This window comes from Podarcis pityusensis (genome assembly GCF_964106645.2).
Source record: "Podarcis pityusensis genome assembly, chromosome: 3".
Classification (NCBI taxonomy): Eukaryota; Metazoa; Chordata; class Lepidosauria; order Squamata; family Lacertidae; genus Podarcis; species Podarcis pityusensis.
Window position 1 is genome coordinate 66,254,668 of NC_138026.1, and position 16,990 is coordinate 66,271,657.

The 16,990-nt window shown below is 41.0% G+C and overlaps 1 protein-coding gene across 1 annotated transcript in view; it reads left to right on the forward strand.

Moving 5' to 3' along the window:
• Positions 1 to 16,990, forward strand: part of LOC308473120 (monofunctional C1-tetrahydrofolate synthase, mitochondrial-like) — a 120,168-nt gene that overhangs the window by 22,137 nt on the left and 81,041 nt on the right. Inside the window, exons 8-14 of the mRNA XM_080998430.1 lie at positions 3,495 to 3,606; positions 6,061 to 6,152; positions 6,575 to 6,672; positions 10,638 to 10,811; positions 15,047 to 15,183; positions 15,689 to 15,735; positions 16,362 to 16,469. Of these exons, the coding sequence (XP_080854556.1) occupies positions 3,495 to 3,606; positions 6,061 to 6,152; positions 6,575 to 6,672; positions 10,638 to 10,811; positions 15,047 to 15,183; positions 15,689 to 15,735; positions 16,362 to 16,469 (768 nt within the window). The remainder of the gene's footprint in view (positions 1 to 3,494; positions 3,607 to 6,060; positions 6,153 to 6,574; positions 6,673 to 10,637; positions 10,812 to 15,046; positions 15,184 to 15,688; positions 15,736 to 16,361; positions 16,470 to 16,990) is intronic.

The following is a 16,990-nucleotide window of genomic DNA, read 5'->3' on the forward strand; positions in this document are numbered from 1 at the left end:
CTGTGGTCCAAAAAGGAAAGCAGAGCAATATGTTTGGCACCAGCTGGGCTGCAGGAGTTGCTTGAAGGAGGCTTACAAGACTGTTAAAACTCCGAAGCCTGTGAGCACTTTCTGAAGTCCCTTCGCATGCTGCTAGGACCAGTCTCTTCACCTCTTAACTTCTTCAGTGATGCACAACTTAGCAGAGTAGTGCAGCTTTTCCTAGGCAACAATGGAGACTGCTCAGTCAGGACGATGATCAGGAACAAAGCTGACGACTAGTAACTTGATTTTGTAGTTTATTATATACGGCAGTAAACTCACAAGCTATATACAAGTTACTATATGCAGACACGAACTTCATCACTCTCCAAGCACTCCAGAATACTCCTAACTAGCCAAAGGATGTCATAGGTCATGCTGCCAATATGAGAGACCTCAGCCAATCACCGAGCTGTTACTAGGTCCTCTTATCTCCAGGCAAATTTCTGCCGTGCTCTGTCTCCCTAGCCTGTAGTCAAAACACTAATTGCTCACTTGCCAAGCTGCATGTATACTATGAACGCCAACATACAGTGGTGCCCCGCAAGACGAATGCCTCGCAAGACGGAAAACCCGCAAGACGAAAGGGTTTTCTGTTTTGGAGGCGCTTCGCAAGACGAATTTCCCTATGGGCTTGCATCGCAAGACGAAAGCCCATAGGGAAATGCTGGCGGTCGGGAGCAAAGACTTTCGCCCACAGCCGGCCTTCAGAAGAGGACCTCTTCTGAAGGCCGGCGGGGGGCAAAAGTCTTTGCTCCCCCCCGCCTGCCTTCCCCCCGCCTGCCCCGGGCGATCTTAAAATGCTGGCGGGCGGGAGCGAAGCGTTCGCTGCCGACCCCCAGCATTTTAAAATCTCCCCCTGTCCCGGGGAGATTTTTAAATGCTGGGGGTCGGGAGCGTTCGCTGCCGACCCCCAGCATTTTAAAATCTCCCCCTGTCCCGGGGAGATTTTTAAATGCTGGGGGTCGGGAGCGAAGCGTTCACTGCCGACCCCCAGCATTTTAAAATCTCCCCGGGACAGCAGAGAAGTCTCTGCTGTCCCGGGGAGATTTTTAAATGCTGGGGGTCGGGAGCGAAGCGTTCGCTGCCGACCCCCAGCATTTAAAAATCTCCCCCTGTCCCGGGGAGATTTTTAAATGCTGGGGGTCGGGAGCGAAGCGTTCGCTGCCGACCCCCAGCATTTAAAAATCTCCCCGGGACAGCAGAGAAGTCTCTGCTGTCCCGGGGAGATTTTTAAATGCTGGGGGTCGGGAGCGAAGCGTTCACTGCCGACCCCCAGCATTTAAAAATCTCCCCGGGACAGCAGAGACTTCTCTGCTGTCCCGGGGAGATTTTTAAATGCTGGGGGTCGGCAGCGAACGCTTCGCTCCCGACCCCCAGCATTTTAAAACGCTGTTCCGAAGCGGGGCGGGGGGCGGGAACACCTTCTGAAGGCGGGCGGGGGGCGAAAGTCTTTGTCCCCCCTGCCTGCCTTCCCAGGGGCTTTTAAATCGCCCCGGACAGCGGAGAAGTCCTCCGCTGTCGGGGCGATTTTAAAATGCCGCCCACCAGCATTTTAAGATCGCCCGGACAGCGGAGAAGTCCTCCTCTGTCCTGGGGTTTTTTAAAATGCTGGGGGTGGGAAGAAAAGCCCTTGTCCCCCGTCCCCCCCAGCCTTCAGAAGAGGTCCGGGGACAGACTGTCCCCGGACCTGGTCTGAAGGCGGTTTCCCTAGGAACGCATTGATTGATTTTCAATGCATTCCTATGGGAAACCGTGCATCGCAAGACGAAAAACTCGCAAGACGAAGAGACTTGCGGAACGAATTAATTTCGTCTTGCGAGGCACCACTGTAAATTGGATTTGGGTAGGGTTTGCTCCTCAGCCTTTTCTTCTCCCAAAGATATCCTGCAAGGTGGTGGAGGTTTAGGATCAGAGTTTTCCTTCTCCTAGAGGGGCTACCTTTCCAGGTTGATGTGCCCCTTCTGTCCATCACTTCCCTCTACAGCACATGCGGAAACCCCCCTTCTTGACCATTGGACTCACTATTGGTCACATCTGCTCAATCCTCCAGAGCCTGTCTTTGCAGGCAGGAGAAGTCCCTAACTCACCCAGAGTTTGAGGCTCATCAGCTACCCTTGCCGGGTTTAGCTGGCCAGTTGGAAGACTTGCCTGGGGTGTGGCCGCTGTCACATGCTGACGGCTTCTAGGAGCCACAGGTGAGTGCACGGTGGGAGCCAAAAGTGAGCAAACTACCCCAGGAGGAGCACGTGTCCCCCACCAGAGATACTACCCCTCCCCTAACACCCCATACAACCCATTAATATCTTAACTATACCTTTTTAATTTGGTAGTGGGGTGTTCTGGTGTAATTTTGTAGATATTGATTCCAACTGCAGGGAAAAGTAATATTTATGCTGATCTCTTCATAAGCAGGGTTTCCAATTGTGTGACATTTGCAGTTACGTTATCATTATATTTTGGCGTAAAGTGCTTGTATTACTGTTATTTTAGGGTTTAGTTTTTTTATCTGGGGAATGGGTGGGTCTTCTAAGCCTACATCAATAAAAAAGCTCGTTGAAATTAGCTTGTGGGCTGCTACAAGCTAAAGTTTCAAAGTATTTGTTGGTGTTAATCTCCCCCAGATTGGAGGAAGAAAATGCCAGCTAGAATGGGTTACGCTTTTGAGAGTGAGTCTTTGGAGATCTTCGCCTAAGTGATTGTTTCATATGACATTTCTTCATTCTTTGTCGTGTGATTTCAATAATCATTTCTCAAACCTCATTTTACAACATAACTAGTTAGCCTTGGGAACTATGTGAGCACTTCTCTGCATCTTCAATAGTATTTGGCTGCAATTATATGTAGCATCTGTTTTGTATTGAGTTCACTGTCTGTTTAGAAACCATATGGTGCATTTGCAAGGAGATGAACTTGATTATTGAATTGGTCTTTCCACCTCCAATTTAGTGTTACATTTAAGTTTGCTGGATATACCTTTCTAATTCTTATAATTTTGAACACATTCACTCCGTTTAAATCATACGGGGGAAAACAATGTCCCTAAAACAATGACACCATCTGAGTCCCATTGAGATTGTTTCACATCCACTCAAGCATCTGCCAAACAATTCTTTGTCTACAAGTGGCACATTTGCTTGCATTAATTTTGATGAAGGACATACCTTGCCTCAGAACATCTGCAATGTGGGGAACTCTTGGAGCCGTTGCATTGGTACACTAAAAATCTTGCCAGGTGGAAGAGGTGAATAATTTATTCTTGGACTGAACATTTGTTCCCTGTGGAGTGGATTTTGGGAGGCTGTAGGGCCAGGAAGAGGAGGATTCACCAGAAATTCCCTCCCTGATCACAGTGGGTTAAGCATAGCAGCCACACAGCATGTTAGGTGTCAATCTGACAACACAATCTAGTACATTTTATTGTTAGCTAATGCTTTATTTGTACGACATTTCTCTCCATGCCCATCTCCTAGCTTCATGATGCTGATATGGTGATAGTGGGTAGTGCCAAACCTAAAGAGATTCCAGCTACTTGGATGAAACCTGAGATGACCAGTGTGGATTGTTCACGTGACATTTTATGGGGTGAGTTCCTTTCAAGCTGTGCAGTGTTGAATAGCTAATGTATTTGTGTCCACTCATATTTTTATCCCTTCTTCCACCTTATCCCTATCAGTTTTCGGTTGGTACAGAAAACTTAAAGTGTCAGGATCAACTCACAAGTACAGTCTGTACTGTGCCAGTACAGATTGTGCCTGCCAATGACACACATGAATGTTTACCTACATATTTCATTGTCAGAACGAACAGACAGGGGTAAAAAAAGAGGAGTCACAAGATTTTAATAAAAGAAATATATTTTGTTTACTGCCTGCACAATGTCTGTGTGCCTTGGGGCATATGTTTTTATAATAGGCTGTATCCTGGAATAGCCTGGGAAGAACAGCAGAAGCACTCTGCTTATTTATTGTTTTTAAATATATATTTATTGTTTTATGGGGGAAAGTATATGTATTAAATGTGTGCATCTGTATTAAACACATACCTCTGATAGAAAGAATGTGCATAGTTTAATTGCAATGTAGTTATTGATGCGCCTATTGCTTTTACCTGACAGAAACCATAGCACCAAAGAATCTGCATGCTTCCTTTCCTTTCCTTTTAATTTTTATATGTATATTAAATTCTTTCTTATTTTATGTTTTAAAAAGTTGCCTGGTGTTATTTCATTCTATAAGAATGCCCTGCTTATAGTCTGTAAGACCATAACAGTGAAAATGCTGCTTGGAGTAAAAAGTTACCATTGAACAAATTTGTCATTTCTTTTTGTTGACTCCAGCTTTTTTATTTGATGCTATTTTATATTTTGCTATATGTTAGTTCCTTGCATGAAAGGTAAGAGCTATAGAAATTATATAGCTGTGATGTGGTAAAACCACAGTAACCTCCTTATACTGGTAACTCATTCACCACATACACTTGAAAGTGAACAGTTAATTGTTCATTTAATTGTTTTTTCTTCTTGTATGCAAAATTGTTAACCCTCCCTGTTGTATTAACTAATTTCATAGTGGCATAAAAGAACTGGACTCACACCGCTCAGAGATTTTAAAAACATTAAGCAGTTTATAAATAGATAGATAGAATGACTGACTAAATGATACTGGAAATGGTGGTAAAAGCATGGAATTATGAATGTTTAAGAGGAAATTAATGGACAGTTCAGGGACGCGGGTGGCGCTGTGGGTAAAACCTCAGTGCCTAGGACTTGCCGATTGCATGGTCGGCGGTTCGAATCCCCGCGGCAGGGTGAGCTCCCGTCTTTCGGTCCCAGCTCCTGCCCACCTAGCAGTTCGAAAGCACCCTTAAGTGCAAGTAGATAAATAGGGACCACTTTACTGCGGGAAGGTAAATGGCGTTTCCGTGTGCTGTGCTGGTGCTGGCTCGCCAGAGCAGCTTCGTCACGCTGGCCACGTGACCCGGAAGTGTCTCCGGACAGCGCTGGCCCCCGGCCTCTTAAGTGAGATGGGCGCACAACCCTAGAGTCGGACACGACTGGCCCGTACGGGCAGGGGTACCTTTACCTTTACCTTTAATGGACAGTTCCAGGTCAGCATTATTTGTGCTCAACAAAATGGTTATCCTGGTGCTGATTCTTTGCTGCTGGGTACCAAGTGGCCATTCCTATTGGCCGCTGATGCAAGCCAGGCATGTATTTTTTCCTCTCTGGTCATCTTGGGCTTCAAAAGAGAACTATTTATCTTTGAATTTCCTTAAGGTTAATTATTGGTTTTGGTATTCAGGTTCACTGATACTGTGCTGTAGTAACTTCATATTCACTGTGGTCACTGGATAATGGAGAAGCTCATCTTCTCAGAGAGCAAGTTATCACAAAGTCAATGTCTTTTTAAAAATCATTTGAAGATTGCAGCATCAGCTGATGCCTGAAAGTGATCTTAATGAAATCAGAATACTGTAGATCATAAATGTAATACATTTACACTAGAATGTTGTACAACGTCTGGTGTTGTATAGGGGAATATTGACAATGAAAAATGTATTGGAAAAGACTATGAGTTGTTTTTTCATAATGTTTTTCTCAACTTATTGTAAGGGCTTCTGAACATTTTATGAAACTTTCCATAGCAATGGACCTTCTTTCCTTAGTCAGTGTTAATTTTAGGGATGCACTATGCAAACTCTCTGTCAAACTTCCTAAAAATATTATTAGAAGGGGTGAGGCATATATTATAGCTACTGTGTGACAGCTGCTTGAGGTAGCTTCATATGTTGGTGGTTACTCCTTTTGTTATGTGCACATCTGTAGAGAACAAAACCTGCAGGTAGGTACAATTAATCTTGCTTTATATTTGGCATTTTCCTACTTTTAGGATCTTTCCAACTGAAAATACTGAAGGGATTAAAATCCTTACAGTTATTGACAATTTTGCTAATGGTGTCAAGTCATCTTCTCCCTGCATAGTTCCGATTGTCTTTCCCGATTAATTTATGTGATTATTTTCAAAAAATATTTTGCAGGACAAAATGTGTCTGGCGAACAGTCAGTTAGGAGCAGTGACTCCCCTCTGAGTGAGGATTTAGGTCAGCTGGCGATGGCAATGTGCATGCAGGTTTGTAAGACTATGTACTACCTTTTTGGCTCTTGAAATATAAGAGAGAGAAAATAAGACAGTCCCACAGGCTCATGAGCAGGAGTTCTTTTTGTACTGTGAATTAATCAATGTGCACATGTACTAGTAATATGCATTAGCAATCTATAAGGAAAAATTTGCAAACTGAAAACAGTGGCAAATTGTGCATGCACAATTGCAAAATTAATTTTAGAATCCAGAAGGCAGATGGAGTGTACAGCGTGGGACACAGGGAACCCATGGAACACAATCCCTAATTAGGCATTTCCCGCAACAAAATCACCCTCCTTCATACCTCAAAGTTTATGAAACAGGAAATGGACTTGAAAAGTGTAAGAAACAGAATATGGGTTTCCAACTGTATATTACAATCTTTTCCCCCCCTTTCAATTTCAAAAAAGAACTTTGTAAAGATCAGTGAGCAGTGGATACAGACCCAACAGTATAAGAGCTGGAATCTTCGCTGCTTAAAGCTGCAACCCCTTTCGCCCGTTCCCAGGTATGTTTGTATGTATTTAAACTATTTCTATCCCACTTTTCAGCTACATAGAATCATACAATTTGTAGAGATGGAAGGTATTCTGAAGGTCAGCTGGTCCAACTGCCTGCAAATGCAGGAATATTGTAAGTGTGACTTACGGTATAGATTGAAAATGAATATTAAGTATTCAATAAAATCACAATAAAATACCAAAGAATTGAAAGTTAAAAATGAAAGCAATGGCAAACTATTTGTAGGGTACAAAGTTAAGAAGCATAAGGCACTGCTTTCAAACAAGCGGTTCAAGTATTAAACTAAGCCCGGGCTTTTCTGACCCCCAAGTGGTCAGTTTTGTAAGTTGTTTGCCAACACTATTTATTTATTAAATAGCCAGTGGGTTTTTTAAAATTCATCCCTTCCTCTAAGAAGCTCAGGCTGCCATTCATCAGTAGTGGCTATGAGGTGGAGTGGAGCTGACTTCCTGATCCCCAGCATCACTACAGCTTGCTGGGGCAAAGTGGGATCGAAGCAAAGTCAGGGCTTTGCATACACACCTGTGTGGTGATGGATGAGAGTATTCATAATTTGTCCCATACCTCTAGAGGAGTTGTGCATAAATTGCCTTTATTATTTTTTTGACAAAATAACATTTTAAAGATTTCTCCCCCCAATTTTTTTTAATGTGCCTTAATATTGTGTGTGTGTGTATTCGGGCTGTTTGTTTTGTTTTGTTTAAAGTTCTCGCAACCAATTTGAGTTCTATCATTTGAGGCTTCTAACAGAACAGCACATTTCCAGATGGCAATAGGAAAAAGATTCAATATCTTTAAATTTTCACAGATCCAATAAATGCATTCTCCAGCATGCCAAAATGGGCAGGGAGGAGACAATTAAAAAAACCAAAAACCCTTAAATTAGGTCAACGTGTATATTGTGTTATGGGTTAGGTTAAAATACATGTAAATATTTTATGATTTGTAGGATTTCTGTTTGGCTATTGGAACTACATAACTGTTTATTTTACACACAAATGAAACATTGGTGGACAGATGGGAGATATAAAGTACAATGGTGCCTCGCAAGACGAATGCCTCGCAAGACGAAAAACTCGCAAGACGAAAGAGTTTTCCGTTTTTTGAGTCGTTCCGCAAGACGAATTTCCCTATGGGCTTGCTTTGCAAGACGAAACGTCTTGCGAGTTCTTGTGAGTTTGTTTCCTTTTTCTTAAAGCCGCTAAGCCGTTAATAGCCGCTAAGCCGCTAATAGCCGCTAAGCCGCTAATAGCCGTGCTTCGCAAGACGAAAAAACCGCAAGACGAAGAGACTCGCAGAACGGATTAATTTCGTCTTGCGAGGCACCACTGTATCCTCATTCAATAATATGCTTTATTATAGTAAAACAGATGAGTCATTCATTGAAAAGTGACAAGAAAGCAACATGCAAATTGAAACTGTGAACATCTGTGTTAGGCTCTTTCTGAACTCGGAGTATTAATTAGAGGTATTTCCAAGATATTACTGTAACATCTGCAGGGTTTCCTCCCCAAAATACTCAATAATGAAATTCTTAAAGTAGGTGCAAGCTCTCTGCATATTTGTTATGCTTCCATCATGTTCTTGCATGGGGCTCCCATGAGGCACATACCTGCTTGGCTTAACCAACTCTGCGGCATCAGTCCATTTTCACTTCAGTCTATCGGTGCAGAGGATAGTGGGGGTGACTGAATCCTGAAAGAGAACATTGCAGTTATTCTTGAATACATTGACGCATTTAACATCTGGTAACACTTGCTATCTAAAACACTCTGGCAAACATTGCAGACTGCAACAGCTAGGCATAAATACTTGACTTGCAATATATCTACTTCCAAGAGCTTGCCAGTGCATGACGTAACTGCATCTTGCCTTGTGTAAAGAAGTGTGACGGTGACCAAAACAAAGTTACACTGTTGCTGATGCTTTTGTGCTGTCACTCAGTCCTTACCTGGCCCCAGCTGTGCTAAGCAGAAAGCAAGTGGTACCCATGGGGCCTTTCTTCCCATTTTGAATGCCAAGTGTGGAGGCAGTTCCAAACCGGGGGGGGGGGGGGAGGGAGGGTGCAAAAGCTTAATGCTTCCTTGCCCCCACGATCCCAGTCCAGCTTGCTACATCCCCTTCTAGCTATGTATATTTTAAATTGAAATATGCCAGGGCTAAATGTATTCATAATATGTTGAGTTTGTCATTGAGGAGACAGGAAGGAAGAGTGCTCAGGGCTTTTCCAACGCACCTTGGCCATCCAGCATTTACCAGTTTGAGCCCCTATGAATCCCCCTGTATCAAGCTGAAGGGATTTGGTGTTGGAAGGTTAACAATTATGATTCCATCTATTGCTACCAGTTCATTGGAATCCTGCTGTTACCAGCACACAGCTTTTTCATGTGAAACATCATATAGCAGTAGCTCATGCTGAGGGCAGGCAGAATGAAAGTGATTGCTGCAAGGGAAGACGGCTTGAGATGATTTTGTAGCAGAGATGGAGAAGCATTCTAGTGAATCTTTGAAGCTTTTTTCCTCCCAGCAGTATTTACATTTAAAGTAGTCCGATGCCCTCTAAAAATGGAAGATTGCCTTGTAATCTTCTAGACAAGCAAAGCTCTTCTTTGTATCTATGTCGAGCACAACTGATACGATTCACATTATCCTGACTACAGTATGCTCTCTGTGAAGCTTGACACAGATACAATATCCTTGCCTTGGCTCGTTTTTGCATTTTGTTGTTCTCCCCATCGCATTTCCCCCTTGTTTGGTTAGGTATCTGCTTTGTATCTGCCCAGTTATACTACCTAATGGGGGAGCAGCAGCACAGTGTGTGTGTGTGTGTGTGTGTGTGTGTGTGTGTGTGTTAGCATCTCTCTCCCAAGTTCAAATATATGAATCCCTGGGTTTCCCTTTATAAATATCAATCAGCCAAGAGATTTATGCCTAAGGAAATGTGAAAGCATTGTAGGGGCTTTTCTAAAGAGTACAATATTATTTTGTGTGTGTGTGTGTGTGAGAGAGAGAGAGAGAGAGAGAGAGACTCAGTCCCCTTCCTTCCTCAATTCCTTCCTTCCTTCTCTCTCTTTCTCTGAGATCAGTATATAAATTTAATAAATCATTATCATCATCCTCTCTCTCTCTTTCACTCTTCCCATCTCTCTTTCACACACCCCATAATTGCTACTACTGAGTTCTGGCCCTTCATTTACAATTAGTTTTAGTCACCTCTATATAGTAAGACCAGGGACGCGGGTGGCGCTGTGGGTAAAACCTCAGTGCCTAGGACTTGCTGATTGTAAGGTCGGCAGTTCGAATCCCCGCGGCGGGGTGAGCTCCCGTTGTTCGGTCCCAGCTCCTGTCAACCTAGCAGTTCGAAAGCACCCCTAAGTGCAAGTAGATAAATAGGGACCGCTTTATAGCGGGAAGGTAAACGGTGTTTCCGTGTGCAGTGCTGGTGCTGGCTCGCCAGCTGCAGCTTCGTCACGCTGGCCACGTGACCCGGAAGTGTCTGCGGACAGCGCCGGCTCCCGGCCTCTTGAGCGAGATGAGCGCGCAACCCTAGAGTCGGTCACGACTGGCCCTGATAGGCAGGGGTACTTTTACCTTTATATAGTAAGACATTTCCAAAATGGTAGTATTAATGTTTTATAACTTATTTTACCGCAGGCATATGCACATTTATTTGGAGGAAGCCCCACAGGGCTTACTTTCGAGTAAACATACATGCATAAGATTGCAGTGTAAGTTTGCAATTTTATTTATTATTTATTAATTAAATCTATATACTGCTCTTCATCGTAGATCTCAGGGTGGTTCACAAAATAAAATGAAGGAACGAGAGGACCGTGACATGCCAATAGTAACTCTGTTGTTCTCAGTATTTTTTTGCTGCCATCTTCCTCCTTGCTTATGACCATCTAAGTTGACAGAGATCTCCTGGCTCTAATTTGTTTTCCTTTGCAGTGATATTGAGATTTCCCGAGGACAGAATCCAAAAGCTGTTGATGTCCTTGCTAGGGAGATAGGATTGCTTGCAGATGAAATTGAAATCTATGGCCAAAGCAAAGCCAAAGTACGTCTGTCCCTGCTGGAAAGGTTAAAAGATCAACCAGATGGAAAATATGTGCTGGTTGCTGGGTAAGAAGTATTTTGTTTCATTTTCTTACTAAACTCTCCCAACTTGCACTTCAACTTACTTCAACTTATTTAATATGTATTTTTCCAGATTTTAAGTCCACAACACTTAAAAATATTCTCCCTCTCTCTCTTCTTGTAGTCCATTTATCTTTTCAAAAAAGGGGGGGATGGGGATGGGGAACTACTCAAGAAAAAGTATAAAAAAAAAAATTAGAATAGAAGGAATTAAAATAACAATGCTTGTTTCCATCTTAAATGCCCTATGTAATTGATAAGCCCTTTGCAAATATACATCAGCTCAGGGCTTATTTTATCCCCAATTATTCCGGGGATTAGCAGCAGATGCTATGCTGTTCTGCTTTCAGACTTAGTGGAGTATACCAGGTGGTAGTCTTATAAGTTTCACCTTTCTCCATTTTAAGCCATGAATCCACCTATCCTGTCTCACTGCTCTGAATTATGACTGTTCTGCTAAGTATCTTTAAGTACATTGGGTTCTATCCATTTGAGTCTTGCTTGAAGGCTCTTTCATTCAGTGGAACTTCCATGAACTAAAAATTGGAGTGGAGAAAGAGATGATTTTCACAAATTTTCCTTCTCCTATGCTGCGTGAAAAGTACTTTCATTGGTCTGTCCTGAACCTTTCAACATTCAGTTCCAGGTTCCAGTATTATGAGAGAAAAACTTATACTTATCTACTTTCTTCTTACCATGTACAGTCTTATAGACCTCTGTCAAACTGAACAATTTGTTATCATTTGGCTACCTCACTGCTCATCCCTAATTCTAGATAATTTATAAATAAGTTAAAAAGCACAGGCCCCAATACCTATCCTTTGGATCTCCACTTTTTACAGCCCTCCATCTTCTTCCTGTTCTCTGCTTCCTGTTTTTAAAACAGTTATTCTACCATGTTTATGCTGGCCATTAAAAATACATTTTTCCATAAATATAAGTTGATGGTTTCTGATTTTAAATTTGTATGTGTTTCTATTATATATAGATATTACTGTAAACTGCATTCATGTTTGTTATGTTAAAATGGTAAATAAATAGTTTTATGAATAAAATAAATCTAGGGCAAGTGATTGCAGAATAGGAATAATTTATTTTGCACTGTTTAGTGATGGGGTTAGGAGAGAGATTCTTCTAGGCTTCACTTCTTTAAAAGGTTAAAATATTTTAGGACACTGACTATATGAATTGTAAAAGAAAAACTGCCAAAGGCTAAGTTTAGCTTGCTAGTCCATTTTTAGAAAGGGCTTCTTTCAAATTAAGCCCTTGGCAAATCTGTTTTAAACCAAAGGAAAAGTGAGAGAAATTCAACTTATTTCCATATTCTCCTTTGAAGTGTCCTAATAGATTCAGAATACTATATTAACTACTTTCTAGTCCCCCACTGCCTTACATATCCAGTTTACAAAATGAGAGAATGCCCTTACAATTTGAAAGTTTCATTGTTTTTTAATTAAAATATAGCATTTAATTAAAATATAGTGTTTTTCCACAGAGAGCAGATGGAGTTTGGCAACATTCTATGCGCTCACATTGTCAGATAGCAAAGAATTCAGTAGAAACAATTGTATTTCGGAAAAGGGTTATTTCTTAATAAGTATTCAGGACAGCATGAACTGTGCTCTCACTGTCTGTCTGAAGTAACAGAACATTCAAATAATAGCTCACAAAAAATAGGCTTTCTCATTGACCCTGTTACTCAGTAGGTCTTTAGGTAGCTCTTGCAGACCAATTTCTCTCTTTGGCCAAATTATGGAATGAGACTACGTGTTCTGCTGTGTGGCTACTGATGCAAATAGCTCCATATCTAGCCTCCACTTCTGTCATGTCTCTTAGGACTTACACTTACACCATGGTGCTTTTTTATATACCTACTCATGTGCCAGTGGAAGGAGAGATTTCTGGACACGCTTCCACAGACAACATGTGCATTTTAACACTACTTCTGTTTGGGTCCTTGGTGCTGATAGTCACAAACTGGATCCACAACATCTCCAAGCCTCCAGGTTCAAAATCCATGATTGGCTTCTGGCAAACAACATATTTCATGGTACTAGATGGGCTGGAAAAGAAAACTGGTCAGTCCTCTTGGCACCAGTGATCATAGTTAAAAGCTTTATGCCTTTGAGAGTTTGTGTTCTGCTGCTGCGTAAGAGAGAATAGGCAGAACACATTATTTCATAGCAACTGTGGGGGCAAAATACTCAATTATTAGTTTTTTGAAAGATGGTAATCTATAAAACAAATATTTCAGACTGTATCTCTCACCAGAAGTGATCGTACCATACAGAGGACAGCTGGACCTTTTGCATAGTTTCTAATGCTGAAGCAAAGATGTTTCTAATTAGAGGTGGATTTCTAGCTAGAGTCTTCAGGAGGTCATGCTATAGGAGTTACCCCTTTTGGCTAGCATATGCATGAATACTTGTATGTCCCTGGGAATGAAAATGTAATCCTTAATGTCACATTCCTTTAATAAACTACTTATTTCACTGCAAGTACTAAAGTATCACAGATTTAAACAGTTAAGTATAGCATATCTTGGCAAGCTTTTCCCTTAGAAACTGAGTGGGAGTGATGTGAATGAAAACGTAATCTTATTTTGTTTTGTTTTTAACATGAATTTTCTCTGCCTGATGAGAGAGATGCCCCAGATGAATTGTTTGGCTGGTTTTGAAATCTTTCTAGGGTAATTCATAATCATTAATCATACTTTAGGTGTGTGTATATAGGGTGGGTTTTTTTTAAGACAGAATAGAAATTAACCAAGCATTGATGTATTAGGAGATGGAACAAAATATAGTTTCATATCACCCATATAACTTCATTTTTTATCAGAACTTAGCTGAATTCTCTTTCTCTTTAAACCATTGTGATCTCAGTTTACTTTATTGATTCCAATTACACCATAATTTCTAGGTATGTTGGTTCAGAATGTGACATACTTAGCGTTTCAAGTGTGCATCCCATTATCTTCAAACTGAGCTTGTAGACTTTCAAATTTGAACTCTATCAGAAAAGGATACGATGGTGGTTCTCTTGCCATCAATCTTACTAGAACCATACCTAGTTACATTTTATTTCAATTCATATGGTATTTGTTTAATTGCTTCTGTATGATTATCATTCCCTGTCTGTGATAATTATTTTAAAAGTTGAAATGTTTTAGGAAAACATACATCTGGATGGTTGTATATCTGATGTTCCTTGATAAAATAGAGCTGCTGTTGAGGGCGAACATGATTAGCAAGTATCTATGTACAACTTGAAATAAGGAATGCAGCTGCACAGCTGTAATTGTGACAGTGGGATATAACTACATGGGAGAAATATCCTTTCCACTTTATTGTTGGGAGCAGGGTAGGCCAAATAGTGTTCTTATTCCATTCTCCTATCTAGCATATGAAATACTTCCCTCTGTTTAAAAACTCCCAAGGGCTCATGTAGATTTAGGGTTTTGCAAGTATTATTATTTGCACTTTACTAACACGTCTTTATTTATTATTCTAACATATTATTCACACTCCTTGTTTTTTATGGTGGGTTTTTGTACAAAATGTATTCCCCGCCCCCTTTCTCATTCATGCTTGGAGAGGTTAGGAAATAATGGTTCACTAAATAATGGTACACTCGATAAGCCTATTCATTGTATATCCCCTTAAATGTTGAAGAATGAGTTTTCAAGAAAGTTGGAGAGGCTTTGGTCTTGCATGTAAATCTATACCGAATTCAGTGTATGTTCCAGGTATTCAGAACAGTTGCCAAAACAATTTGTTTTCCCTGTTCTTAAGTCAGTTGCTTTAACAGAAGTGGTATTGACATTTGGGTGATATCCAATATCATGCAAGCAGATGCAATAGAACTTCCCCTTCCACTCCTCCCTGCTGTAGCCCTGTACACCACCCCAAATCTGCTCCAATGGGTTTCCCAACTCTTGAGCAGATTTTGGGAGTACATGAGGGCCCTGGGGGAAGGAAAGGAGGACAAAATCCCACGGCAGGAGAGGAAGCCTGTTCCACAAGGAGGCTGATACCATGGGATGTCAACCAAAGTTAGTGTAACAGATGTAAATTGCCTGTTTTATAATAGCATCGTTTAGTTGAAATTGATTATACTGTTAATTTTTATTCGGCTTGCATTGGTAGCTTTTCCATACTCATAGTAAAACCGATGTCAGCAGGCCTATTGATTTTATACATTTCATCCTCCCGTGTTGTTAGGATTACACCAACCCCACTTGGAGAAGGAAAGAGCACTGTGACAATTGGCCTCGTTCAGGCTCTGACAGCCCACCTTAAAGTAAATTCCTTTGCCTGTCTGAGGCAGCCTTCTCAAGGACCTACATTTGGTGTTAAAGGTACTCATCCTTTCATATTATACAGTATAATATAGCTTCTGGACTGTTTTGGCTAAAGGAAAAAGGTGAAATATTTGTGTGTTTTAGAGTTGTTCTTTTTCTTTGATTTTAAAGGCATGTCCAGAGAGTATGGTGCATAACAATTTTTGTAGACTTTCAAGATATGCACACAGCTTTATCATGTGGGTGATTATCTATTTCATAGATACACAGCTGAGACTGTTTCCACACCGGGGTGTCAATGTGTATGTGGGTAGACTTTTCAGTGTGTACTTTTGTGCATTTTTACCCACACATCCACACTTTCAGTTTGCTGCCTCTGAAATGTATCTCAATATTTCCCATCCATACTTGTGGGCCATGCTTAGTGGAATACTCTTTGTTTTCTGAATCTCATTAGAGACTCAAAATTTTGCATCATTCCATTTCTTCTTTTATGGTTTATTCAAGCCTTCCTTCAGAATAGTTTTACTAATGTAACATAAGCATTTCATTTGCTGCGTAGGTGGAGCAGCAGGGGGCGGATATGCTCAAGTCATCCCAATGGAAGAGGTAAGCTAAAGTTTTCTTCGCACCATTGAATATGGACTTTAGCTCCTCTCTTTCTGTTGTCAAAGAGTAAATACATACAGAGACAAATATTCATTTCTTTGAAATCTCTTTAATCAGCAGATTAACTTTCATCCCTTGTGTAATGCCATTAATTTTCTCATACTGTACTTTTTGTCTTGGTTTGAGACACTTTTGCTCAATTGTGTTATGAAATTCATGGGAACATGAGACCAGCCATCCACCCAGCATTCTGTTTCCAATATAAGTTCACACAATCATTTTGAAGTACACAGTATATTCTGTCCTTCAACATTCACATCATAAATAAAAAGCATGAATGTATGAATCAAATTGCAGGTTGCTGCATCCTAGCTAAAACTTATTTTCCAGCTAGTCTTAATTTATCTGTACTTGAGTTGTGTTGGCTATAAACTATCATCCACTGAACTGAGACCCTCTCTCGCCTATTAAATCGCTTCAGCTACAATGATGATGATTTAATCATATTTCCACAACAATTTGAAAGTTGTTCAACTGATCTGTTAATCCCACAAGTGAAAGGGCTTGGATGGGTTTCACCAGTCGGCTCAAAATGAATGTTTTTCTCATTTTTAATTCATCCGTAGTTCAATCTTCACTTAACTGGAGATATTCATGCCATTACTGCAGCAAATAATTTGCTGGCTGCTGCTATAGATGCAAGGATTCTGCATGAAAGTACTCAGTCTGATAAGGTAAACCCAACCATTTTATAATTTCCATCACTAATGTTATCTGATTGTTACTGTGAATACTGCATTTCCTAAAACACAGCAGTTAAAAGCATTTTAAATAATTCATTATTGGCCATTTAATAATTTGTGTATATGTTTTGGTGTAATCCAGTGGATTTAGAGACCTTTTCCACTCAAGGTTCATCTATATACAGAGCCAGCATTTTTGTCACAGTTTGGAGCAGAGGTAATTAACATGCTGTCCTCCAGATGTTGCTGGACTCCAACTCCCATCAGCCCTAGCCAGCACGGCCAATGGTTAGAAATGCTGGGAGATGTAGACATGCAACACCTGGAGGGCAACACACTGGCTACCTCTGTTCTAGACGGACCAAAAAACAGCATTTTGGATTCTCAGTGCTGGGCTTTTGAGGTTGCCAGAGAAGAGGTTTAGGTTGCATTCCAAGAGTGTTCCCAAATATATACCCCTTTATATTCTCCTTTATAATGGAAAGGTTGTAATTCACCTCTTGAAGGAAAAT